The following is a 26,483-nucleotide window of genomic DNA, read 5'->3' as shown; positions in this document are numbered from 1 at the left end:
ATTAGTTTTATTTTTTAAATAAAATAACAAGGAAATTGTAAAAGCTGTAACAAGAACTGGAGTTAAACAGAATCGCAGAATAATATCATTGTCAAATAATGACCAAGATATGTTCCTATTCAAACATACAGTACATCACATGGATATTAAATCATTAGACTTACGGTATATTATTCTCAAACTATAAGTCATGTGTTCATATTATATTTAGGAAAGAGAATGACAAATTTTAATCTAAAATATTTACCAATCCCTTTAAACGAAAACTTAGCTCAAATTATAGCATTAAATAGAGATCTATTTAATTTAAAGGCTTTTAAACAGCAAGATTAAAAAAAAGTTTTTTATTTCAATGATGGTTGACCTACATAATGTGCCAGTAATTCTCATGATGTACTTTTAAAGAATGTTAAGTATGTCATCTAAAAGCCAACTATGTAAAGTATCCACGTTACAGACCTATCAAGGATGCATGGCTGAGTGTTTCCATAGCAACCATTCAACTCTTCAACTCTACTCTAGGTTTCTTATCCTCAAATCAAACTCCAAAAATTGGCTCATTAGATTCCTAACTCTGATCATATTATTCACATCTGTTTGCTTTTACATGTATCTTAGAATTTTATTCCAAATTAATAATAATTTTCTCCTTTTTTATACAGAAATGTATAAATGTACTAAAAAATATAGAGCTTGGGATGAAACAGAGTTCTCCAGATTGAACATAATAAAGTTGGGGGCCGCGAAAATGGGGCCAGCAATCCCCCTTCCCCACATTAAAAAAAGTGTTCGAAAACATCAGAACGACCATCTGATTGTGATTTTTTGCATGGTCAGCCCCCCCCCTACTGTCAAATAAAGAAATCAATTTAATCACTTCATTTTCAATTCTGGATTGCCAATATTCACTTTACCATCGCTTGAAGATTATGAATGTACACTTGACTTTTTAAATTGTAAGAATTGCAAGAATGAATACGACATTGAAAAGAAATAGGTCAGTTAATTCAATATGCTGATATAATTACTCAGAAGGACAATAAAATACACAATTATCTTTTTATTAGCTTTCAAAAATCAATGTCTCTGTCTCCTATATCAGTCTGACCTATTTTTCTGGTGCAATTGAAAATTCAAATTGGAAGGTCTGAAATGTGGGAATTAATGCCTATTTCCCTTATAAAAGGCAATCCAGATTTTTAGAAATCAAAAGAAATTACCATCACAGCTAATCACAACTCAGAAGATGGGGTGATGTGGAGGTCTTGTTACACCCCCCCCCCTTCTTTGTTTAATGTCACTTTGATAGTTAAGAATACAGAAATAATGGCAGATACACAATAACTTGGTTTATAGAAAGACTAACAAGATAACACAACAAAGAAATAAATTTGCAATAGCATTACTAATGACTGTTAGGCATTAATGTCAAACATTCATACTGTCATCATGTTGGTTTCCGATTACTCCCCATAATAAACAGAAATTAATGACTAAATCTCAACATTTTCAAGTACATGGATTCATAAGAATTATATCAAGCTAAGGAATAATTGATATAGATTATATCAAAATGATCTGAACTTAAATGATATCAATAAGAATAAAATATCATCTCATATGACCACGGAGCAACTGATCGGTTAAGATGTAATAACATACCTTCTAATGAGTATCTCCACTGATAGTCTAACACAAGAATATAAAATGAAGTAAATCCTTTTACTACCAGGCTATAATGGAGAGCAGAAGAGCTTTTAGGCTTGGGCTTTGATAATGATGATAAAACAAACAAAGTACTCAAAATATCTGACTTCTTCTTGAAACACCAGGATATGTATCCTCTTCTATAACTCCTCCAAAAACCACAAAAGTCTTAATTTCTCTTTAGAAGTGATGCGATCCGAGAGAACGGGATGGAAGTGGAAGAAACGATAGAGACAGATGCAAGAGAGGAGTAGTCTGTTATCACTAGAGACAAGAAGAGGAAGGGGGGTTTAACCTTCAAAGACTAGTCTGTTACTAGTATAGGTGTGGTAAGTCTATTATGAAACTGTTCTGACCCTATTCAAATGTGATTATTCTGAACTAGACCAGCCACTCAACCAAAACAATTCTCAGTTATAACCATTAACTATGATCAAATAATTTCTTGTAAAGTTCACATTTTCGTGCATGAAGTGAAAATGAATATTTTACCACATTCAAACATCCAGCAAACATCAAAACAGATTTTATGCTGAAAGTGATTTAGTTTAGTTTGATGAGTTTGTGGCTGTGTGAGAAGACTAGGTAAAGTTGGTCAAGTATCAATACATCCTCATGTAGACCGATGTAGGTCATCTCTACTCTCAAACTACAATTTCACTTTTAACCATCTACCATCTAATAGTCCTAATTATTGTCACTATTAAGCTATCTGTGTTGATTTCTCTTCCCATCACCGTCCCCCTCCCCCAGTCAACCCCGTCTCCATCTTAATTTGATAACAATCCTATTTAACTCTTCATACAGTAATCTACATGTACAGTCCAAATCTCATTATCAGTGATTCTTTCTCCTCCACCTATTCCTAAACCTCCTCCTTCATCCCATTATAACCTATATACTAGTATCCATTCACCCCACCCCCATCCATTTCCCTTGTCCTTGGGGTGGGGGTCACATTTTTCTTTTTAACCCATCTTTTTTTCTTCTTTTTTTTATCTATCAAATCAAAATATATTTACATCTTTTTAATTCCCTATTTTCTTACTATATTTGATAAAATGTATGTCCTGTCTATCAATCTGGATCCTTTATTTACCTGTCACCTCTTAATCCATCAGTCCTCCTCCTCCTCCTCCTCCTCCTCTTCTTCTATTAAATCTACCTCTTCCTCCTCTTCTATTAAATCTACCTCCTCCTCCTCTTCTCCTTCTTGTTTATACATAACCTCCTCCTCCTCCTCCTCTTCCACCTTCATCTATAACCTAAATCTATCTCCTCCTCTAAACCCAGCTAGGTATCGGCTCACTCCGTCTGTTCACACAGACAGTCAATCAGTCTATCTCACTCTGCCTACCATCATCAACTCTTCTTCACACGGCACTGGACCGCATCTACTGGTAGACCTGGTAGATAGAGGATACCCTAATATGGAGAATGGCATGTCAGCTAGCAGTGTACTGAGCCAGGCCTTCACCCTACTGCTGGGCCCAGTCTATGCATTCAAGGGATAGACCATGTCTTACTACACACCATATGGATAAAGTATGCTACTCATAAAATATCATCAGAAATATAGGTTTCGATGCCCCAATCTGCTCACAATTAACATGTTTAGAGGTTAAAGGATTAAGGGGCTGCTTGAGTATAATCAGAACAGATCTTATGAGATGAGAACCATTCAATGGATAGAGCTGGTGCAAATGCTAGAGGTGATGGGGTAAGGGTTGCTCATAGTGAAAATTATGGGGTAATTAAGGCCAATTTCTGGAAACAAATCATTAAAAAAGAACAAAAAAAAACTACCTCACCTGGTGTGGACAGATTAACAAAATGTATATATTGATTTTTCAAAAACAATTAAGAAAGGCCTTTCAGAAAGCTTTCACTTGAATAAAACAATAACTTCAACAAAAATATGCAAAATATTTGAAACTTTAGACACTTTTTACTCTCATTCATATAAACTATTAAAAACAGATAGATTCACTAAAATTTCAAAACGATTTGAAGAAAGGTATCAAAGTATTATAGAGTCATCATTAAAAAAAAATGCAAATCATTCCAGAAATGAAAATGTATAGTATAAGATTTGATAACCTGAAAATGATTTTACCTCAAATTTGGAAAATTAGTAGTAGCAAATGAAAAGAGAATGTCATTCATTTCATTCAACAATAAAACTCATTTTTGACATGGAGGAGTCTATTAAGGTAAGTGAATAAATTAATTTTCTTGAAGTTGAACTAAGTTTAGTTTTAGATCTGTATGAAACCTCACTTCCTTTTAAGAGACTGTAGTTAGAAGCCATATTTATATTTAGCTCTTGTAGAGCATGTCAATTAATACTAATATATTCAGTCAATTGATCAAACAGAGATTACTGTCAGGATTAATGAGACATCAATAGCTACACAACATTTCTCCTCTACAATGCAAAAAGGAAACAAGTCACACATTGATTTTAAATAGCAATATCTGTCATTTTTACAATGATGTTGATATGACATGATTTGTCTCATGGTGGCGGTCTAGACAAACCCTCTTGGGTTTTATACAGCATCCAATTTCAATTATTAATCATGTATTTTATCTATATCATTGTAACATTGTATTTTTATTATCATATTTATATATGCTGATTTCACTATTTCTATATTGAATGGAATAAAATCAAATTGAAATAAATTGAACCATCACTTCCCTTGAGTTAAATTATGAAAATATCAATAACTTCATTTTTTTTTCATTTTTAACTTGCATCCTTTTGAAAATGATGCATGAAATATACATGCATGGTATGTAAAATGGCACACAATGTCTCTGAATTATTCAGAAAAGCAGAAAAATACATACATTGAAAATACAAGGCTGGAAAATCATTTGTGTAAATCAATCACAATCACTTTTTTCCTCTTTGAAAAAACATGAATTTCAATTGCTTTCTTTCATTCTTTAACAGAGGAACATTAATGTTCACATTCATTGAAGGATTAAACTTATCTATATATATAAATTACTGAACATGTCAACATTAAAAAAAAGCTATAGGCATAAACACATCCCTAATAACAGTAACAAAAAACAAACAAAAAAACCCACAAAAACTAACATTTCATTACTCCAACACCTTTCATTTCATCAAGTATCAAACTTTGTATTCTTCAGGTTTTCCAAATAAATGATTAATGGAAATGTTATTGAAATCATATTTGTTTGACACATAGGAATACATACAAACAACAGGGGTGTGTTTTTTTGTGTGTTTTTTTTATATTTACAGTATGTAATTCACATTTTTTGCCTTTAATTTACTTTTTTTTAAGAAGTTCTAAGAAATATGTATGCTTTCTGATTTAAGTGATGTTTCTCTTTTCTATACCATAGAAAAGGGGAACCTGCTTTAAACCTTTACAATTGATTTAAAACAAAATGGGCCACAATGAATTAAAGCATATACAGTTGAAATATTCATGTGGGGAAAACAGACATGATTTAAAAATGAAAAACAATACAATTTTCCAAAACTTGTTCTTAAAATCTTATTTTCTTTCTCTTTCTCTCTTTCCTGTGACCCATACCCACCTTTGTTCCTCTCTGTACATTTTTATTTTTATTTCTCTAACTTATACCCCTCCCTCCTTCTCCCTATTTCTCTTAATCATCTTCTTTTTTTTTCTCTCTCATCATGTTATTTATTTTAAAAATTGATGGATTTAAGAATGTTATGTCACTTACCTCATCCTTGGCTCCCTTCTCATCGACAAAAACATCCCCTTGTTGAGAATCGTCTCTCCCAAACAAGAACTGTCTCTTAAGCTCAGCTGCAGTTGGACTCTTCAACTCTGCTGCTCCAGTGGGGGTGCTTGAAGCCAGAGGGGTGGAGGTCTTGCCTTTAAAATCCAGGGGGCTTTCAGGGGGGGTCATATAAGGCAGAGGGGTAGGGGGAGATGAGGGTGGGGTCCCGTATATTGATTTCTTTTGTTCAGAAGTATTTGGAGATGATTCTTCACTGATGCTGCCACCAAAACGAGAAGAGGAAGATGGAGATTTCTGTTGCCATAGCGATTTTGGAGTTGTTGAAGGAGAAGGAGAATGGCCACCATGTTTTCCCTGGCCTGTTAAAATTTGAAGAAAGGAAAATGCATTTGTATCACAAAAAAAGACTACAGCTGAAATGAGTAAAATACACATGAATTGTTCTTTAAGAAATGGTATGATGTACCTCAGTAGCAAAACTCAGTAACAATACCCAGTAAAATTTGGGGTACAATGCAAATGGTATATGAGGCATTTAATAAATGCACTGGCAAGAAACACTTGTTTGTTGCACCAATCAAATTATTTATAAATTAATTACAAACTAAATGATCCAGAAAAGAGCAGAAACTTCATGACATGATGTAACATGATTTATAACACACAAAAAATATCAAGTTGCCACAATGATGAGTCTATCTATGTAACTTTGGACAATTCATTTCAATCTGAATCTGAATCATTAACTTGCATATGTAGGGTGCTTTATCTTACCACATCTGAACATGGCTTTAATGTTCAGACATTGAAATATACACATTTCAAATCATCAAATTGTTGCAGTCTGTTAAGTTCTATTTATTCATCTACAATACATAAACTTGTGCATATCTTACTTTATCAGAAGTCTGTAAAGACTCAACAAGAATGCAGCATACCATGTAAACTACACTTTCCTAGCAAAATTCATTTTATCAATTAGAAATTGAAGAGGAAGATTTGCTCTTCAAATAAGCTCCACAAGTTCTGTTTGCAAAATATCTAATGCAGTATCCAAACCAAGTACAAGGTACAAAACTACATGACAACTGACACAAGATGGCAGCAGTCTAACCAGCATCTGCAATACTAAACTTAACCAGGCATATTCATGATAACAATGCAGCCTAGGAAGGAATGAACACAAGAGGACAGTATATCATATTCCTATGGTGGCTTATTCAAGTGAAGTAACTACACATTTTAATCCCTCAACCGGCTCGCTTTGGTGTCCTATATGATTTCTTTTTTCAGCCATGAAAAAATTGTAAAAATTTGAATTAAAAAATATTAATTTGTCAGTTCTACATACACTGTTTGATAATTTGTTTTTTCAATTTGTTTTTCTAAATATGATAGTTTATATGAATAGACTTATAGAGAGAAACCTCATGATAACTGATTATGAAAGAAAAAAAAACATACCTGCATTATTATTGCTGTTGCCATTTGATGCACTGAACTTTTCTCTGAGAGCAGCAAATTTGCTTCCTGAGACAACATTCTTAAACGATCTCGCTGGTGTGGAGCTTGTAGGGCTAGTGTCATCATCAGGTCTTGGTCTGTTGTTCAGGAATTTATTCCTCTTTGCCTGCAAGGATGATACTGCACTCTCACTTCTTTTGACCGATGTTGTGGTTTTCTTTGGTGTTGGGATAGCGTTGTCATCGCGAGTCTTATGAAACCTGAACGGATGACCAAAGTTCTTTGGAATGCTAGGAGTAGTAGAAGTGTCTGGTGAACTTCTAATAGGTGTATGTTCACTAGAGTTTGTTTTATCTACAGAAAGTACTGCACCATCATGAGAGTCCTCAGAAGCTGAACTATTGACTTTTTGTGATTGACTACCTGAGGAGGTACTTAAACTTTGACTTGTTGACTGAACCCTCTCACTCATCTTCGGAGTGACCTCGATGACGGAAGATATATTTTCTGAGGTTGATGTTGATGGTGATGTGGAATTTGAGATAGGGAATGTGGTGGTGGATGTTACAGGGGAATGTAAAGTCATAGAGATCTTGGGAGATACTGTTCCTGTAGTGTCTTTGACCTTGCTGATACTGTCAGCATCATTTGATACTGACTTGTCTTCACTTGGGGCTTCCACCTTTTCACTTTCAGTATATGATAATGATAATGAAGACACCGGACTCTGGGATGAAGATGTTTCCTCATCCCCCTCCTTCTGCTCCTCCTTGGTAGCACTACCATCATCCTGTTTCCTTGAGGCTTTCACATCTCCTACATCCTTCACCTCCAGTGTGGATTCTACTGCAAGGTTTTCAGTAGTCTTTGACACCAAGCTGTCATCACTGTTCTTGGTATCTCCATCAATTGTTCTATCAATCTTTTCCGTTTCATCCTTGGTAGCATTGTTGACAGCCTTGCTCACAGATGGTGGTTCCTCTTGGGTACAGGTTTCCTCAGACTCTACTGAGATGACATAAAAATACAAATACATGTTTATATAAAAAAAATCTGCAAATTAAAAATCAATGTACAAAGGAAATTGGAATTAAAAAACAGTGCTAAGTAGACCATTCTGTAATAACAGAAATCATCATACAAAGTGTGTTTTATTTTTTGAAACTGCAGACGTCAGCTCTTCCCCATCTTGTTTGTTTCAAATACACTCTCATAATTCCTGTTCTGTCATCCTGCTTATTTTTTCTCTCTAATTTCACTCTTTATTGACAACAACAAAATCCAACTTATATACTGACAATCAAATATCCAAACCTGTTTCTTGAGCCACAGAAGGCAGTTTTAGTTCAAGCTGCTTCATGATTAACAGAAATACCATTATGTGATGTCAACATGAAAGAATAACTGCTTGTGATCATTCTAATTTCACTGAAGATGTTTATATACAACATGATCATAACATTAGAGTTAGGAAACCCCAAAGGTATAATACAAAATTCACGTCATTATTATCAGAACCTTCCTCTCACAAAACAATAAACACAAACCGTATTCTGAAAACAGTCAAATCTGCTGACTCTTTCTCAAAAACATTTTCAAGACCATTTCAACGAAGAGGGGACCATCTTGCAAAACATTTGATGAATGAATAGTTCTATCAAATTTCAAACGACAACCTAATAGTGAGGTTTCTTTTGATGACTCATGCTTTTATAACAAAGCAATTCCAATGAGGGAAAGGTTAAAAGATGATCAAGCAATGCCAGTTATTCACACAGATTCTCAACTGCAATTAAACCTTGATATACATTTGGAGAATGAATGAATGAGTTAACTATTGTTTACAATTGTTTCCCCACTAAGATTATTTTATTGCTGTTCCTTTTATACTGGTGTTATATGGATCAACTGTAATCAGGTGCAAGCGTCATTTGACATGTTTTGTGACATCATTACCTTACAACATAAAAGATGTAATCTTTGTTTGAGCTTAACTCTAATTTGATGATAAAACATGTACAAACAGTTACAATCGATCGCAAGTATCAACCATATATCTTTATGAAACATTCCCACGCGAAATCAAGTCGGTAGAAAAAACATATGAAACAGCGAGAAACAAACTACCTACTGAAATTACTGATATTTGTCACTGCTATTATAGCCCATACCCTCATATTTATTACCAGAGAAGAGAATATGTAATATTAATCTTATTTTACTTTGCTTTCTTCCCTTCAGACTATAAAGAAAACCATCTCGGTAATATTTTCTCATGATTTGAACATGGGAGGGGGGGTCATAGAGTTACATCTGACGACAAGCCAAATTCTAAATGCCAACCATATTTAACAATATCATTGAGTAACACATGGTAGAGCACATCCAATGAGATATGACTAATGCTGTGATGTGTTATAAAGCACATAGAGTTCAAATTTGATTTAATTTAAAGTAACACTTAAATCTTTGTGAAACACCCTCGAGGAAGTTTCAACTCAAATCTGTCTATTAACAATTTGACAATCATTCTATATTTTTATCTCTTTTTAATAGTCAATTAATGGATAAATCTTGGATCACTATTTACAAATGTCATCCAATTTCATTTTCCTATCCTCTCATTATTCTAATGTATTCCATTAGCCTTTAATTCTAACAATTATTTTTTCACAGATTCTGTTAATACATTTCCTGTGGCCTTATGAGTTTTTCATTACGAAATTGATCTCCCCTTGAAGATAAACCAACAAAACCATTCTAACAATATCCTTCAATAAATTGATTTCAAAGAATATTGAAAGATTTCATTGATCTATTATCCAGTAAATAGCCCTCCCCAGTGAACACAATCAAAGTTATTTAGTTTTTATCGCATCTATTGACCAAGGTCCATTCGTACATTTAATTCCTTGATTAGTTTGTTTAAATGAATGCAGATTTCTCAGCAGGGATTTAAATTCTTTAAATTGAACTCCAAGATTGTAAAGTAATGGTTGATTGAATTATAAACTGCCTAACAGAAAGACTGAGGTATCAATTGGTCTTTATATGAGAAAAGCAAACCATAATTCAAGGAAGATTTTGGTTGATGTTCACAATCACCAATAAAGCATTATTAGAACTCTTATAATGAAAAGGGTGTACATGCTTACATAGAAATCTTTCATATGAAACATTAGATATGTTTTTTAATTTCCACTTCCACTTCTTAATTTACATGCAAAACGATGAGTTTACTCTCCTTTCACTGTGTTTTATACAAAGTCATCTTACTCAAATAATTATTTTCACAAAAATGTCTCTTTCTTGTTAATCCTTACCTTTCTTCACTTCTTTGGTTGACTGTTTGGCAAGTTCAGTGGCCTTCAGTTCTAAAAACACGATAAATTAAAATGTTCAGTAATAAAATATAATATCTTACATTTTTAATACCAACCGGTTTCCAAAGTAAACAGGAAAAAATAAAGTCATTTATACCAACCGGTTTCCAAAGTAAAAAGGTAAAGATAAAGTCATTAATGTCTCAAAGATTCATTAGAATTATTTACTTTAAAATTATTGTTAAGTGTTGATAGTTAAATTCCCATGGTTACATTTCTTGGAATCAAATTCAAGGAATAATAACATATTAATAATAATAATAATAATAATAACAGACCCAACTTTCCTGAATTGAAAAAGTCTGGAAAAAAATGATAAAAAGTCAGTCAAATTAAATACTTACGTGCTCTTCTCCTCATCGCTTCTTTAAGTCCTATATGTTTTCTCTTCTCCTGTTAGAATTATAAAAAACTAGATGTTAATATTAATAGAAATATCAATCTCAGATAAATGTGATCATTCTTTCACTCAATAAGTGATGTCTCCATGAATATGAATATATACAGATTTATGAGGTGGATATTTTGGAGCAGATAGACTTGCAAAATTAGCAAGAGTGCAATACAAAAACACCCACTCAGTATTTTTTCACTCAATATAAGCCCAGTGGAGCATTTCATTAAATAAAATAGTCTGTGGTTTTCACTTGGTAACTGTTATAAGCTACTGAAATCCTTGCATCTGATTGGCTCATAGCAAAATTTTCTGTGAAAATCATAGACCAGATAGTTCATGAAAGACTTCCCCCTGGGGCCTGTTGCATAAAACTTTTAACCTGAGAAAACTCTGGTAAAAACTGAAAACTAAGGTTAGTCTGATTTCTGCCATTGACTTTAACACAGGGCAAAAACTCCGGTAAAAACAACCTGAGTTTTCTCAGGTAAAAAGTTTTGTGCAACGGGCCTCTGGTGTGTAACAATATAACCCACATGTAGAAACAAGGGATTTGAATTCTCAGTACAATATATCTAAGATTTAAAATGTGTTGTGTATGTATATTAATCACATGCCATGTCAGAGGAATTAGTGATGGCCAAATTTATTATTCTCTTGCAATAGCTGTATGGATGTATTTGTGAATTGACCTTAGGTTGACCTGTGACCTCATCAAGCTCTGAGGATGACCCTGACGATGATGCCCCTGATGACGAAGATGATGCTGATGATGATGATGGCGATGATGATGTCTGGGATGGTTTAGTTTCTGGTTTGGTTTTCCTTACTGCTGGGATAGGCTTAGCCTAATGAGAGAAATAGATAGATTAAGTACATATACTGTATGTACCTACAGACTGAACTGAAGACTCTTTATTCCAATAGGCAATGAATAAGGGAGACAACCCTGTTTCTGATATATCATTATCAACCATTAATGTTAAATCATTACTGGAACTTATACGAATGTGTCTTGTTTAAATGTTTAGTTCTGAATATTGAGATATGCTTAAAACACCTAATTATTGATCAAAATTACAACAAAATATTCAACCCAAAAGAGACCCCATATGATTTACTTTTCTGATCTATTTTTCTTCTTTCCTCGATTGATATTTTTTCCATTATATTTCAAACACCACAAAATTATTGCTCCTTCCTGTCCACTCTTTAGTTTCTTATTTCTACAGTTTAATTAGCATGCAAAACATAGCTCTAGAATACTTCAATGGTACCTGTCAATTTACTGGATACTATTTTGGGTAGGAATTCATTAAATGGAAAATGATACATAAATATGCCGGCATGTCTATTTTACAACATCCACCAATTCCTTGACAGAGAAAGGTTGAGCTAATTGGCTGCCAGCTAAAAGAACAATATTACTAATAATATGATGCTACAACATTCTGTCAATCTTAGCCTTTTTGCAGGTAGCAAAATATGCAAGCTTTTGCATACATGTACAGACAATCAAACTCTGTTTTAAGCATTGGGTTGCATATAGTTTCCCAATTTTCACAAGAGGATAAAATGATTAATAAACAATGGATTTGTGAAATAACCAACTGCAAGGACTTATACAGGAAACAACAACTGCAAAAGAATATTTGAAACAGACATGAAGGTGTGATTTTTTTATTTTTTAAGAAGATATAGGCAATAACTGACAAAGAGCCAAGTAAATCCTTGCAGTCACCAAATAACATGATTCTTTCAAGGATAGTAAGAGGGATGCCCATAAACAGGTGTGAAATAATACTTCAATTATTGGGGGCTATATACAGGTACAGGAAAGGTCACTTCTAATATATGAAAAAAATATCATACATAACAAAAATCTGTGATAGTCCTCAACAACAAAAAATATATATTTGTTATAAAAAAGAAGTACTGAATATAGTTTTTATGTAGCACAAACAAGTGTTTCATGAACGTGAATGAAGAAGAAAGATAAGGAAGAGAAGGAGAAACATGATGAAGATGGGAGAAGAGAACGGATAGAGGAGAAAAAAAACACAAATAAAGTGGAAATAGATGCAGATGATAATACAAATACTGTGGAAATATACAAAAATAAGAAAAATATTGCATATAATTAACATATTTATACATATGCCAGATAACCCTGGAATTCTCAAAATGATCTTGGATCACATTAAGTGATTTGAAGAGCTTTCCGGCCTTTCAATTAATCTCCTTCCCTTTTCTTGGCGTTAGAAACCTCACCTGGTCGACACACCTTGTACATACTGCTTCACGAAGGGAAATAAGTCATCAAGAGAACTAGATCTCCAAATGGTTTTGATGTCAAGACAGCATAAAGATAATTTGACATGACAGGTTTCTTACATTACAAGATGCTTAAAAACTTACTAAATCACTGCTCTAGTTTGAACCTGCACTTATTTGACATTAATTTAAAGGTTACTTTTGAAAAGGTCTTGGAATCTTTCCTTTTATGTCACATATTTAAATAAATTCAACGTCACTTCCTTCAATCATTTCCTTGAGCTATGACCATCGAACAAACTTCTTTGGGTTCCTTTTAATTCTGCTTCATGGTTTTCTTTTCTCATTTGTTTCTTCCCTCACCTGTTTATTTACTTTTACTTCCCTTCCTCCAACAACTTACATTCATAAAAGGTTATCCAATTATCATAAAATTGTTAGGCTTCCTTTGTTAAAAAGATCTTTTGTATGCTTTCATCAAACTCACAAATTTAAAAACCTTATTATATTCCAAGAATACTTGGGAGAGGGAAGTATTTCCATTTAATTTATTTCAGAATCTTCAGGATACGATTCATATACAATTGATGACATGAAATAATTTATCAAAATAAATTCAAACAATGTAATAATGTTCATTTCTGCTACAAAGGGGGCTGTAAATTCTGAAAAAAGGGAATAATTTTGAGTCAAATTTCATATAATGCAGGTTATAACTCACTGAATTAATCTAGATACTCCTGAAGAAAATGAGAAACAATGTTTATTACAACAGGAAACTCAATTGTTGCAATAGTAATAATTGTAGTTGTTTATAATTTCTAGCTAACAAATGAATGCATGTTTTGAGAGTGCAGGGGTTTGTTGCATAAAGAGTTTCTATTTCATTACTTTTGGCATGCAATGGTAAAAACTAATACTCAATTGCCAATAAAACTCAAGGAGTATAGAGGTTACAAGTAACTGTAATAATAAAGTTTTATGCAACAGATAAAGAACTTTATAGACTAATTCACACAATGTAGTCAAGTAATGTCTAACTGACCTGTTTAGTGGTTTGGATGTTGTCACATTTAGATGCTTCATCATCTGCATCCATCTCAATATTCTCTAAGACCGGTCCTGGAATGGATTCAGGACCACATTCATCTTGATTTGGAATCTCACATCTAACTTTTTCAGAGTCAATTTCAGTATCACTAGAATTACTCTCCTGTGGTTTTACAGATTCCTTCTCTACTGAGTCTCTATCATCCCTTGGCTCCGGGAGATTGAATGACTGGGATGATAATGGTGATGCATTTATGGAAGATGGTTGTGGTGGTGGTGGTGGTGATGAGGGTGGTGATGATGATGATGGTGAAGCAGATGATGATGGAGAAGAAGGAGAAGATGATGATGATGATGGTAAATTGGATGGAGAAACAGGCACTGATAATGCTTCTACAATCTCATGCTCCTCACTTACATCTCCTCCATATTGGTTGCCATTGGAAACGCTGACTCTCTCCTCAGATGTTGATGCTACCCTGTCCTCATCCTTCCCTGAGCATTCCTTAAATGATGCTAGTGATGTTTGAGGAGATGAAGATGATTCTGATGATGGTCTCTCATCACTCGTCTCTCCTGTCACAGGTTTTCCTTTCTCTTCTTTCTTTGCTCTTCTTGAATCATCCGCCACCACCAGTGGAGTTTCTTTTGTTTCTGCATTGGTCCTACGGACATTTGCCGGCTTCCCTGAGCTCTCCTCCTCTTCCTCTCTGACACCATGGTTCTTGAGAATGATAGCACCATCCTGAATTGCACAGAAAAAAATCAAATCCCCAATTAAGAAATCACCTACAAATCTAAATATAGAATGTTCACACAAAAATCATATCATTCTCTCAGTCTCTCCGCCTTTCCCCCTTCCAAGTCTCTCTCTCTCTCTTTCTTGAACTTCTCTTCTATTTCTGTCCTAAGCAGACTGAAGATTAAATATTTATGGTAATTTTAAATATCAGACTGGATTATAAAAAGACAGGCAGAATGTTATGGATGTTACAGCAAGGCTGAACTTGATAAACAAACAAGGTTAAGTCATGACGTCTACTTGGCATAGGATTACCCGGTATAAATGTCACAGGGAGGTTAAGGAGCTAACAGGATTCTTCATAAGGCATTTATTGGGGGTTAGGACCGATTAATCATGGCTTAAAAGTACAGCTATGATACATTCTGAAACGTGTTGGTAAACAGCTCTACATCTACCCTATTGCAGACTAGAAAGTGATGGACCTTATCTTAAAGCTTGCAAAATGAAGAGAAAATTTAGGGATCAATAAAAGTAGAGGATTAAGCTTTGATAAATAAATTAGTGAATAAAACAACAAAATTCAGCTTATTCCTTGATAACCAATCATAAAGACTACAATCAAACATAAAAATACAAAAGAAAACATATTTTAAGTGAATATTTAAATTAACCAGTGCTAATGCTTACACTACAGTACAATCTTGATTTCATTGAATAAATTCAAATACAGATCAGTTGTGGTCAGTGACAACTAAACAATATATTAGACTTGCATCTAAACCTTTAAAGATCGGAAATATAGTCATTTGAGATTAAGAAATAAATCTTTATGATTCTTATTAAATCCTGGGTTCAACTCAGTAGTCATCAATGATACATTGAATTATAGTATAACTTATAATTAGACATGGAAAGACAGACATGACAGAAGCAAACAACATCAACATAAAGTTATCTTACCATACAATCATGTATACAAATAAATATAAGTAGACCTAATCATAGACATCTTAACAAATATAAGAATTTCAATATCTCATATAGGCAAAAAAACATCAAAATTCACTAGATTTGAGTATAGACAGAGGTATATTTCATCTATCCATATGACCTCCAGACAGGTATCACATGACCAAAGGAATGTTGTCTAATTGGATGGGATCACTGAAATATGCTAACCTCTGTCACAGTCATCAGATTGGTATAAAGGTCAAATGAGGTCATGACAACATTCTGTTCCCAAATAAATCTGATGTCTGTAACAATATAGTACTGTAATTACAGACTCAATCTAATTGAGCATGAAATTGTAGAAACGAACTTGAATATTTCTATTTTGGAACAAAATCTATCCTTGTGAATCTCTGGAGTACCTATACAAATCCCAAATGAAATTAATTTGATAAAATCATAACAAATTTACTATAGACTTAAGAAAGTGTCCTGTCACTCAATTCGGTGGAATCACAAATACGGTGCGTCATCTATCGGTTGCAGCGGATAGGCCGAAATTCGCAATGCCTCATAGGAAAAAGTCGAAATCTTTTGCACGCGGTAGTACATGCGATTATTCAGTGCTGGCCGATGCGGCTTGACCGGATATGCTGTAATTGCTGTTTACTAAGGTCTAGGAGGTGGCAGGCGCGTAGCCAGGGGGGGGGGGCGGTGGGGGCAGTCGCCCCCCCCCCCAAAACGTCCCCAAAAAGAAAAAAAAAGAAGGGGAAAAAGAGAGGAGAAAAGGAAAAGCGAAGAGAGGAAAGGGAAGAAAGGTAGCTTTGTGGGTTTTTCTTTTTATTCTTTTTTTTTTCTCAAAAAAGAAACTCCTTCACTCTTGCTCTAAATCTATATACCGGTATATGAATTTTGCTTCCGCACTGCACGCGGTTAAATGACAATATTGCAGTTCTCCTTTGTTTCCCTCACCCTTTCTCTAACCCTGTTTTCCCACCTCAGCTATATGTGTTTCTTGCCAGTTAAAGTTCAAATTTATACATTAGGGCATGGAATTAGAGTAAGGTTAGGCCGAAGTATATGAATTTATCTTTTTTTTTAATTGATCGCGCAACTTCTGGTCGGGTCGGCTCTGGGCGGGTAAAATCTTTATCTCAATTTCTGCCGTCACCTCCATATAGGCAACTTCTCCCGCTTTTCAGCTCATTACTAAACAACCATAATTTGGGGGCAAACATGTTCCTAATATAAAAAGAGGAAGGTATAAAATTTGTGTCGTATTAAATAAAAAAAAGTACAATATTTTTTATCAAATTCTATTCAACTTCATGTCATTTCCCTGCACATTCATCTCCTGTCCGGTTTTGCGCCCTCATTTTGAAATTTTGAATGACACTTAAGTTTCTTTATCATTCAAAGTGAAGCGCATCGTGATAAGTGAAAGAAATTATACATCATCGTGTTTTATATAATTTCAATAATTACAGAAGTTTCAACTTTTTGCGCACTATTTTCCTTGTAATGAAGTTCAATAATCTTAGAAAATTAATTGAATTAGAGCTGATGGGGGTATTAGAGATATCTGCATTTGATGAAACGTCCGCCCGTTTGAAATTCCAGAGTTTCATTGCTCTGAGCGGGGAGGAATATCTAATTCCTCCCGGCATATATCCTTCTTCTCCTCTGTTTTGCGTGTTAAGATATGCACTGTCGCTAAATTGTTTGTAATCAAATCTGATCTTTCCAATGGAAGTATTCAATATAACTAAGAGGATACCCTTTTCTCGGGACCATTTTCTGTGCAAAAAATTTAAAAAACGCTTTAGCTTCCGCGCGAAGCGCGGGGTTAATATTATTTTAATTTCCTCCATTATATCCCTTTTTTGTTCGTTTTACAATCACTTTTGAAAACAAGGTTCAAAATCACAATATATTCAAATGAATTGGAGCTGATATATGTACTAGAGACAAGGGAGGCGGCTCCTTTTTATTTCAATTTATGAAACACCGAAAACTTCGCGCTTCGCAAAGGAGGGGGAAACTCTCCCTCCCTGCATCCACCCCCTAGGGAGCACGCTTCGTGCGCTCTGTAAGTGTTGGCACGCTTCGCGTGCATTTACCGCCCCCTCCAAAATGAAATCCTGGCTACGCGGTTGGGAGGTGGGAGAGAAATTTGCCCACATATTTCTTTGCGAAATTTAGACCATTTTTGGTGTATATGGTTTTCATTTTTGAAGCATCACAGTCACCAGCAATGTGCGCTCCCTGCGCCTGCGCGATGTCGACCCCGAAGTTAAAAATTTGGCCTGGATTGTGAATCTACTGAATTCTAATGGAACAAGGCTATGAAAGTCTCCTTCTTTGGGGATCCTCTTCAAATAATATTCAATTTCATATTTGTTTAAAGGAAGCCAACTGCAAATTTCTTGACTCCTTAAACTGACTTATTTAATCACTTCTCTAATTAATGGAGTCTTATGGTCCCATTCAATTGTTGGTTTTCTAGTTCAGTTATTTTTGCTTTGATTTAAATAAATCTGTTACTAGTTCTATTAGTTTGTTAGCCCAGCTGCACATTTCAAACAACTGTATAAAGTGCATGAAGTATTATATCAAATGATGTAGGTGAACTGGTAAGATGGGGTGGGAGCAGTTGAAAATGACACCCCTTTCCCCTCCCAACCCCACCCCACCTCCTTGATATGTTTAAAAGATATTGATCAAACTTCAGACTCAGAACATATAGGCCATTATAAAGTTGCCTTTTACCTGATTTAATGCTGAAAGCAAAGCTATAAAAAAAAAAAAGGAAAGAGAGGGGTTAACATAGGGGTTAACTTAATTTGACAACTCAGTCCAAGTGGGGTAAGATACTGAGTCCAAACACATGAGAATCATGTTCACATACAATACATTTTCCCACCAATGACAGTGAATTTAACAAATAACTGGGATAAGTCTCTAAGTAAAATGCACTCATATCAATAAGCTGATGCCTGGATACTTTCTAACAATTTGACACTTTTATATTATTTGGCACTTACATTAGTGTGTAAACTATCTCTAAAATACTCCCATTAATATATCTCATGCCACTGATAATTTATTCCCTTTCAAGTTCACTATTTTATTCCTCTGATTCTTATTGCTTTTTTAGAGGTGTATCTTCATGTTTGAAAATATTTATCAACCTGCTTTCATCTGATCTGCCTTATTATATATTCAACTTATCAGCCTGTCTGTCCATGAATTTGTCACTTTATCCCCCCCCCCCCCCCCGATAGCTGTCCCTATCTAATATAAAGCGTTCTGTCGGAATGAAGCCAATATCCTCTCCACCCCACCCCTGTCATCACCCCACCCTCAGAGCAGCTGGTAGGATATCATTCATTACTCCAACCATCCTATCAAATACTTTATAGTTTCTTCCTAAATTCACTGATCCATCAATCAATACTCTACATCATTAATTTAACATCTATAGGCCTACCTCGTGAGCAAGGTTTAATGAGGATGGGGCACCCTGAGAATACATGAAGAGGAAACTCCTTGGCTAAGAATAAGTATTTCCAACTTGCTATTTGAAGATTATAGTCTGGCTCAAAATGTTTTTCCAGAAGAAGAAAGAAATGACTTTGTCCACAAAAATACCATAAGTGCTGCTTATACTATTAAGACTCGATCTGCACTCAATTTCATCTTTGAATGCATGATCGAGATTCTCAAATAAAAAATCATTCTGAATTCTTGAATGCAACTTTATTATGGGTCTGCTTTATATTCTGATTTGCAATGAGTTGGGATTATATGGGTGAATTCATGAAAGGGATATTATATTCTGGAATAGACAGGTAATATAAACCCTTCCAAAACATTTCTATCTATACCCGTCTGATGCAGGTGTGTACTCGAAACCAACTCAGATAATTGAAAGAATCCTTCAAGAAAGTAGCAGACATTTGGTCTAATCCTTGAAAGCTTTGTTGGGACTATCAGGTGCTATGATATGGTATTAAAGATGGGAGGGGCTCATTTAGGGATCAACTAAGATCTACTCATACCCATCTGATCTACCACATAGTGCTAAACTGCGGCTTAGCACTATCAACACAGTCAAGATAGGGATTCTGAGCATAGGCCTACCACATGATATGCATTTATTGAGCCCTTTCTGAACAAAATACATATGAAATTTATTTTTTAAAATAGGCCTGTCTTTAGAAGTTCATGGTTATCTTTACATACATCCCATGCTAAGCTAGAGAAATGAATCAAGGATTTGACCAGTTATCTTCAGAGAAATGAATTAATGAATAGTGAGAATCATTACACATGCCAATTTTCTTGCCCATACCAAGCCGCTGTTTAGTCAGTTAAATTTGTTGAATGTTTATGATTTCTCTGATTATGAAATTGCAATTTTTATGTATTTATGTTACAAAAGATATATTCCAAACAATATCTCAGAAATATTTTGTTACAATGCCTATGTTCATTCTTATCATACGCGAGGATCTTCAGACTTCCACATACCCAAAATACGCACCTCTTTAGCAAAGAATTGTATTTTTTACAAAGGACCCGTTATCTGGTACAAGTTACCGTTTTCTGTTAAATCTGGTCCATCATTAAATGTTTTTAAAAGGAGATATAAAACCCAACTTCTCAGTAAATATTCAAATAATGTATGATCAGGTTTCTTTTCTTCCCCCTTCTTTTTTAGTAATTATCGTTGATATATATATATATATATATATATTGTCATTGTGTTATAATTTGTATTTCCCCCTTTTATGTTCAATGTTTATATCTGTTTTTCAGTATTTATTACATCATTTATTTTACAATATCATATATATTCAGTTTCCAGATTTTGTAAAGGTGGCAACACTAATAAGGCTTTCCCTTTCTAGTTGCCTCCTCATTCGTTTATAAATTATGTACACTCTTTTTTTTATTCAACTGTTTCCCAGAATTTATCATTGTATTATTTGCAATATTCCCATGTAATATATGTTAACTTTGTATGTGCCTTGTTTTTGTTTTTATGATGAATGGAATAAATTCTATCAAATCAAAATCAATGGCAGTAGACAGGTCATTGCAAATTACCCCCCCCCCCCCAAAAAAAAAAAAAAAAAAACAGCTCTGTATTCTCCTGTTTAATTTTTGATATCAAGCTCATTAAATAAAGTAAAATGACAATAACAGGATAATTGCACCTAAATATCTATACTATAATTTCACATGACAATGTACTTGTCCATTCAAATACTGGAATTACAGAATTCTGTCACTTTGTTAAAATAATTGTATTAATCAGGAATTGTCATTTTTAATTTCTACCATTTTAAGAAACCAGTAATGAGCTAGAGTATATAATACTCTAGCTCATATCTGGTTTTATTTCATGAACTGGTAGAAATTGAGAATTCATTTCTTTCTTGATTTTATATTATTTTTAGAGCATGTTTGAGCATCTTTGACAGATATACCACAAGTGCAAGACCATAAAAGTGCTATATTGTGTTACGGTGATTCCTGAAAATGAAAATTCCTGGTTAATACAATTGTTTTAACAAAGTGACAGAATTCTGTCATCCCAGTATTTGAATGAACAAGTACATTGTCATGTGAAATTCCCATATAATTTATGTGCACAGTAAATTTGTCACCTTTGTATTAATTAAATAAAATAAATATTGATCCATTAACCTACAATGAATGTCCTACAGTAGCCCACTGGATATCTACCCACAGAAAAATAACTATGAACTATCTTATATCCCAGCCCTCTGTTCAGAGTGATAACACAGTAACCATGGCAACCACCCAGCTCCCAAATGGTGGAGGCCACACAGGGCTGTTGTGTACTAACTTGATTATATTTCTCTTACTCACAAACAAACTCACAAGGGTAAACATTCAACTTTCTTTCAAGTCTCTATCCTAGTTCCTGTGAACCTTTCATACATTGTGGACAAGGGTTTAGGAAGAGGCCTACTTTATGTCAATTAATAAATAATGACGAAATTCTAACAATGGGTAACATTCTAGAATTTCAAAAGTTACGGTTGCACTTTTTGACCCCAATGGCCCACTACCCATCCCCCTCCCCCCCTCAAAACATTTGCTCCTGCGACACTTACTCCGGTCTCAATATCTTAGAGGGCATAAGGTTAGAGTTAGGATTGTAATAAACTTTTGTTTCAGAATAATATAAAGATAAGGATTAGGGTTTATTTAGTTTTATAGGTTATGTTTTACGGTTGGCTTAACAAGCAGATTTTCCATCGGAGCAAATTTCATGGAACCCAAAAATCTTACTGTGTGATTGAATACTGAAATTACACCTCTTCTAACTTTTGGTGCTGGACGTCTTCTAGAGCTTTCCAGCTCAATTAACTTCAATGTTTGTTATTACAATAATTTTTCCCTTTTCTGCTTATCAATTTTCATCCCTATGGAAGTGGTGCCTGGGGCATATGTCCCCCTTGTACCCCCCCCCCCCCCCCCCCCCCGGATACTGCACTGCATCCAGGTCACATGTTACTTAGCCTTTCAAACTTCTAAAAACAGACCTGAAATCTCATTCAATTCAATTTTAAATATATTTATTTGTTTTCCTCTTTATCAAAAATGAATTCCAAAGGAGGTGAAAGTTTAAAAGTATCCCGAAGCTAGCAATATGTAGGTCAGCTCCTGACCCAAATCTAAACAAATTTAGGTCAATGTAGTTGTCAGGTGGTCAAATCACAAAATGGAAGTATATCCTTACTCTGGAATATCTATTAACTTAAACTTCAAGAATATTTTGGAGGAAATAAACTGTATCATTATGTCTAACAATTACATGTAAAAACTTGGACAAATGCCTTAGTGCTTCCAGGGTGCTATACATGATTTATTTTTCCACCTCCCAAAACTGTGAATCACATCATAGTCTGTCATAACATCTGTGAACAATTCTGAAATCTGTTACTGTCTTTAGTGACCTACATTGGTAAGATTACTCATCACAGAGCCTAGGCTATAGCAAAGTGGGACATTTTATTTACCAAACCTATCTAAAGTACCTCTTTCAGGAGTGAGATTTACATTCCAGAATACAAGATAACAAAAACAAACAGATAGGACCAAGTACTGCACTATTTGAACTATTTCAGGAAATCAAACAGCCCCTATTGATATCCAATCAGTATAAATTGAGCTTAATGGATACAGGATATTTACATCATAATTTATCTATTTAGGATATTTGTGGGTGTTTCCACCCCCCCCCCCCCATCCGCTACCCTCCAAAAACCTTAGACTTAGTATCATGTGAGAAAATTATATTTCTATGTCCCTCAGCTCTATCTAATTCATTAATCAATAGCTAAATATAAAAAGGATTTTACCTCTTGGTTATAATAACTCTCATCCTTTTTAAGACAAACTTGCCTTGCTTCAAAATTGAAAGAAAGCTAAGCTGTTCTACATGCTAAATCAATTTTTACTCAAAGTTATCAGATCTGATAACTTTTGACAAGCACCATTACTATGGTAATTGTTGATAAATCAGGACCTGTCAGATGTAATATCGTTTAAGTCCCTTCATGAAATACTTTGCAGGAGCAGTTTGTCGAATAAATATTCCTCTTTGTCTCTGAAACTATAATTTTACTATTACCTAAAAACATAATATTGTTCATCTATTAACATAAAAAAGCCATCACAAATAATAAATTTACTGGTTTTACTTTGTTATTTCATAGATATTGTCACCATTTCCACAAAGTGTCCCAAGATCACATACAAACTGATGGCATTTTGAAAAATCATTAAAGTGCTGTATATCTATAATCTATCAAAATTTCTGAGTTGATTCCTTATATATAATTGTATTACCATGGTAGCAACAACTAAATTCACTCACATATTTTCATCTTAAAAATAGTCTTAAATAATGTGACATATTAATCTAAAAATTTGTTTCCATGTGCTGAAATCTTCTTGGTATGCCTTGTGAAACTGGTGACAATATTCAAAGTTCAACTCACTGGTTTGATACTTGATTCAAATCCTTGAGTTGTTGCCAGTCCTCTGCTATTGTTGCTGTTAGTATTGCTGCTATTGTTGTTGTAGCTGGGTGAGTTGTTACTGGTCCTTGGTAGCGATAAACCTGTACACCAGAACAAAATAAGAATAAATTAATCAACAGGCGTTTCAATACCATTCATAGTAGGACATACTGGCTTCGGATCTTACTACTCGAAGTTGACCAATTTATTTTTCCCCATTGTGTGTGGAGAATCCTATTTGATAAGGAATGTCTTGTTCAAAATGGTGTATAAATGAAATCGTCTAGAATAGGCAGACTTACAAATTGTTGACCAAAAGAATGACATGATATAAACTTAGAGACAAAAATAAGGAAAAGAACATACATTTTATTAAACGGAACATGTTTCGAGGTTCACACCTCATCATCAGCCTAAAATCATAAAAGAGAGTCACTTTGGGATATCAAGGTAAATTTCAAGAATGTAGTTACAGAATACAACAATATGTGGAACAGGAAGAATTTAAAAAGGAGTGAAAATAAAAATTACCTTGATAAAGTTGATATCCCAAATGTATAAGTACCAGTGACTCTCTTCTATGATTTTAGGCTGATGATGAAGTGTAAACCTCGAAACACATTACGTTTAATAAAATGTTATGTTCCTTTCCTTATTTTCGTCTTTGAATCATTGTACATATTTTCATGGTCATTTATTAAGCTAAAACCTTATTATCCCACGGGATTCCAAGGACCCTGGATCACAATGGTTTGTAATCAATTAAAAATTGACAATGGAAAATTAAACTCATCTTTGCATTCTTGCATGCCATGCTGTATAAAATTAGGACTAGAAACCAATTAGATTTAATTGTTTTTGCGATGAATCACAAATCTTCATATCAAAGGACTTCCTAAAATCCTAAAATCTAATAACATTCAATGTAAAAGTAAAAATATAACTAAAAACAAATCTGATGAAGAACATACTTGGTTGTTATTCTAGTTTGACTGGTAGCATGCATTCTTAAAACATTTTCTCTTTGAAAAACACTATAAAGCCTATGGTCAACGTCCTCTTTTGTTGTTAGAAGTCCAGTGGCTTTGTGTTGTATTGTTTTACATATCTTAATTACAAATATAAGACCTCTATGATAACAGTCAGCCAGTCCAAAGAAGCATATGTCCATGGAATAACGTCCTTGTTGCTGTCAAATATTATCACAGAACTAAGAATGTTCTTACAGGAAGATGGCATCAATAAGCCAAGAGATCTCAAAAAGTCTTCTAGAAGTTTAGCCGATTCAATTGATTTCTACCACATATCATTTCCTGATCAGTCACCAACCTTCCTGTTCCCTCTCATCTACATCCTGATTAACGTTCCTCCTCCAAGCCGCCCCCCTTCTACCCCTACCCCCCCCCTCCAATGACTCTCTCTCTATACCCCCTCCCCCTCTTCTGGTGATACTCACTTTCAACCTTAACCGCATTCGTCAGACAATACAACTTGCATTGGTTTAGAACAAATCCAGAATGTTAGTGTATGGACAAAACGAATTTGGGACTTTATTTGAATCCTAAAACTTTTTTATTTAAAAGGACTAAACACTTTGAGATTTGGAAGTAAATCTTTAGGATTCAAATAAAATCAACAATTAATATAGTACCTAACTACAATCGATCTGGATTTATTACAAATACATGCAAATCAGCATGCACTCCATTCCACTTTCCCTTTTCTCTTAATTCTATTTAGTTTCCATCAATTTTAATTTTTTTCTGATAAATCCCCTTCCCCTCTGACAATACTATGATATATTACAAATCATTTCTTTTCCCCTTTATCTGAATCTCAGAGTCACTCAGTAACATACTTTATTATCGCACTCTCATTCGCTAAATCTCAACTTAATTTTTTTTTGTATCAACTTAAATGCTTACTTTGATCATGAATATTTTACTTATCTCCTATATTTATTCACGTTCATTTGCATACTAAATTAATCTGAACAATTACCATGATATTTTGCTTTCTCAGGTACAATGGTAAAGAAAAAAACAATTAATGTAATCATTCATGGGAGAGTATATCTGATGTCTGACAGTCAAAAAATTACATATCTATGTTCAGTTCCTGCAATTTTTCACCCTTCCTCCTTTTATTCCCTCTCTCACTCCATTTCACTTTCTCTTTCTTCCATTTCTTATTCCATCTCTCCCTATACCAACATTCTATTTCAAAGAATGTCCGTCATTCAATAAGTTTAGTTCTTAATTTCCTCTCCATTGATCACCTGAATGTCAGAAGGTTTGTTGTCGGCATGCAGTCTATGGATATGAAATTGACTTTTCAAGAATGACGAGGACTCTCGATATTGACATTCCAAATACCTGGGAGTGTATTTTCACACAGGTTCACATGTCATTTCACTGAACTCCACAACCTTACATGTCAAACCATCCCCTCTAGATTTCTTTGTATTATTACATGATTTTTGACAAAACACACGTTTATGGACAAAGAGTAAGAAAAGTTGAGATCTGTTTCCATTTTCAGTCTACTTTTATATTTTATTTGAATCTTTAAAGTTAAAATACCCATATAGAATGACACAAGCCAGGTTACATGGGAGGATAAAATACTTGAAATTAAAAATAGATATTTGCCAATTATTCATTATTTGGTAAAAATCAATGCATATTCTTGAA

General features: G+C 34.1%; 1 protein-coding gene across 2 annotated transcripts in view; it reads right to left on the bottom strand.

The window, feature by feature from the left end:
- Positions 1 to 2,704: 2,704 nt before the first annotated feature.
- LOC129253691 (uncharacterized) overlaps positions 2,705 to 26,483 on the bottom strand; it is a 30,665-nt gene continuing 6,886 nt past the window's right edge. Inside the window, exons 2-8 of one of the 2 annotated variants that reach the window (XM_064107055.1) lie at positions 23,770 to 23,891; positions 14,027 to 14,776; positions 11,400 to 11,555; positions 10,658 to 10,706; positions 10,254 to 10,304; positions 6,931 to 7,938; positions 2,705 to 5,825 (exon numbers count right to left, since the gene is read on the bottom strand). In XM_064107055.1, coding sequence (XP_063963125.1) covers positions 5,365 to 5,825; positions 6,931 to 7,938; positions 10,254 to 10,304; positions 10,658 to 10,706; positions 11,400 to 11,555; positions 14,027 to 14,776; positions 23,770 to 23,891 — 2,597 coding nt within the window. In that variant the 3' untranslated portion in view covers positions 2,705 to 5,364. The remainder of the gene's footprint in view (positions 5,826 to 6,930; positions 7,939 to 10,253; positions 10,305 to 10,657; positions 10,707 to 11,399; positions 11,556 to 14,026; positions 14,777 to 23,769; positions 23,892 to 26,483) is intronic. The other variant, XM_064107061.1, reaches the window with a different exon arrangement.

The sequence above is a fragment of the Lytechinus pictus genome, chromosome 2, assembly GCF_037042905.1.
Source record: "Lytechinus pictus isolate F3 Inbred chromosome 2, Lp3.0, whole genome shotgun sequence".
NCBI lineage: Eukaryota > Metazoa > Echinodermata > Echinoidea > Temnopleuroida > Toxopneustidae > Lytechinus > Lytechinus pictus.
This window is presented reverse-complemented; position numbering and strand designations above follow the sequence as displayed.